Here is a 1226-nt window from a genome sequence, read left to right on the forward strand (position 1 = left end):
ATAATAATACTAAAATTACAGGAAGCCTATCGTCGCTGGGTCTGCTCAACGTTAGTTCCCTATTTTAACGAATCAACCAGGATTCGGCCTTGCAGAAGCGTCTGCCAATCTGTGGAACAAAAATGCCCTTATTTTTTGCCAGAAAATAAAGCTCCAGCTCTTCCTACGCAATATGCAGGCGAACCAACTTTTCTTTGCATGGGTAAATTTATTTATTTATTTATTTTTCACCCATACAGAAAAAAAAAAAAAAACTAATGCCACGTTTTTTACGCATATGTTAATACTAAAATTTATTATCATTATCATTATTAAATTTTTATTTTCATTTATAAAAAACTTTGAGATATTGTTTTTCAACTTATTGACTTTTTTTTTTTTTTTTTTTTTTAAAAAATATAAAACTTTAAAGTTATTAAGAAAAAAAAAAAAAAAAAAGTTGGAGTGAAAATTGACGTGGAATGAGAAAGAAAAAAAAAAGAAAGGAACATCAAACAAATAAGGGGTGGGGAGGGGAGAGGAGGGAGAATTCCCATCACTTTCTTTATCTTTTTTTCCTTTTTTACTCCTCGTCTCTATTTATTCCAGATTTAATTTTTTGTGGTTGTTGTTTGTTTTTCAGATCCTAACATTCCTGAAACGGGAGAACAACAAATGAAATCCTTATATCCGGACCAGGAAACTTGTTGTGTGAAAATATGTGGATCTCTCAAAGATGGACTTTGCATAAATGAAAAAAAAGGATCGAAAAAATGCAAAAATGAAAATTTAATTAGTTACGAGGAAGCTTTGGACCAATCCGCGGAATGCGGTGCCAGCGATTTATTAGGATCCCGCGTGCCTACGATGGAATGCACAGCCTCCGAACCTTATAATTCACCACATAAATTAGGATCCGGAGCCCAAAAGGTTCTTCCGGGTTCTTTTATTATTATACTACCAGCATGCCTGTGCCATAATCAGGCTCGCCGATTACACAACATTATTATTATTATTATTATTTCATTAGTATTCGTACGACACTACTTCTATTATTATTATTATTATTATTTTAATTTTAATTTGATTAATATTTTCGCGTGCCTATTTGTCGCGTTCGCGAATACACTAATACGGATACATATTATTATTATAGTATTATTATTATTATCGACTGTATTGCATAAGAGAATTTTTTTTTTCAAATCTACGACTACGATCATCAATTATTATTTTATTAATAATAT

At 31.2% G+C, this 1226-nt stretch overlaps 1 protein-coding gene across 1 annotated transcript; it reads left to right on the forward strand.

The window, feature by feature from the left end:
• Window positions 1-198: 198 nt before the first annotated feature.
• Phum_PHUM023050 (uncharacterized protein) lies at window positions 199-1066 on the forward strand (the record flags this gene model as incomplete). Its single annotated transcript, XM_002422862.1, has 3 exons — window positions 199-202; window positions 623-909; window positions 1010-1066. 3 exons carry the CDS (start codon window positions 199-201, stop codon window positions 1064-1066), a joined length of 348 nt encoding a protein of 115 aa, XP_002422907.1.
• Between the last annotated feature and the right edge of the window lie 160 nt (window positions 1067-1226).

The sequence above is a fragment of the Pediculus humanus genome, genomic scaffold (genome assembly GCF_000006295.1).
Source record: "Pediculus humanus corporis 1103172107376 genomic scaffold, whole genome shotgun sequence".
Classification (NCBI taxonomy): domain Eukaryota; kingdom Metazoa; phylum Arthropoda; class Insecta; order Psocodea; family Pediculidae; genus Pediculus; species Pediculus humanus.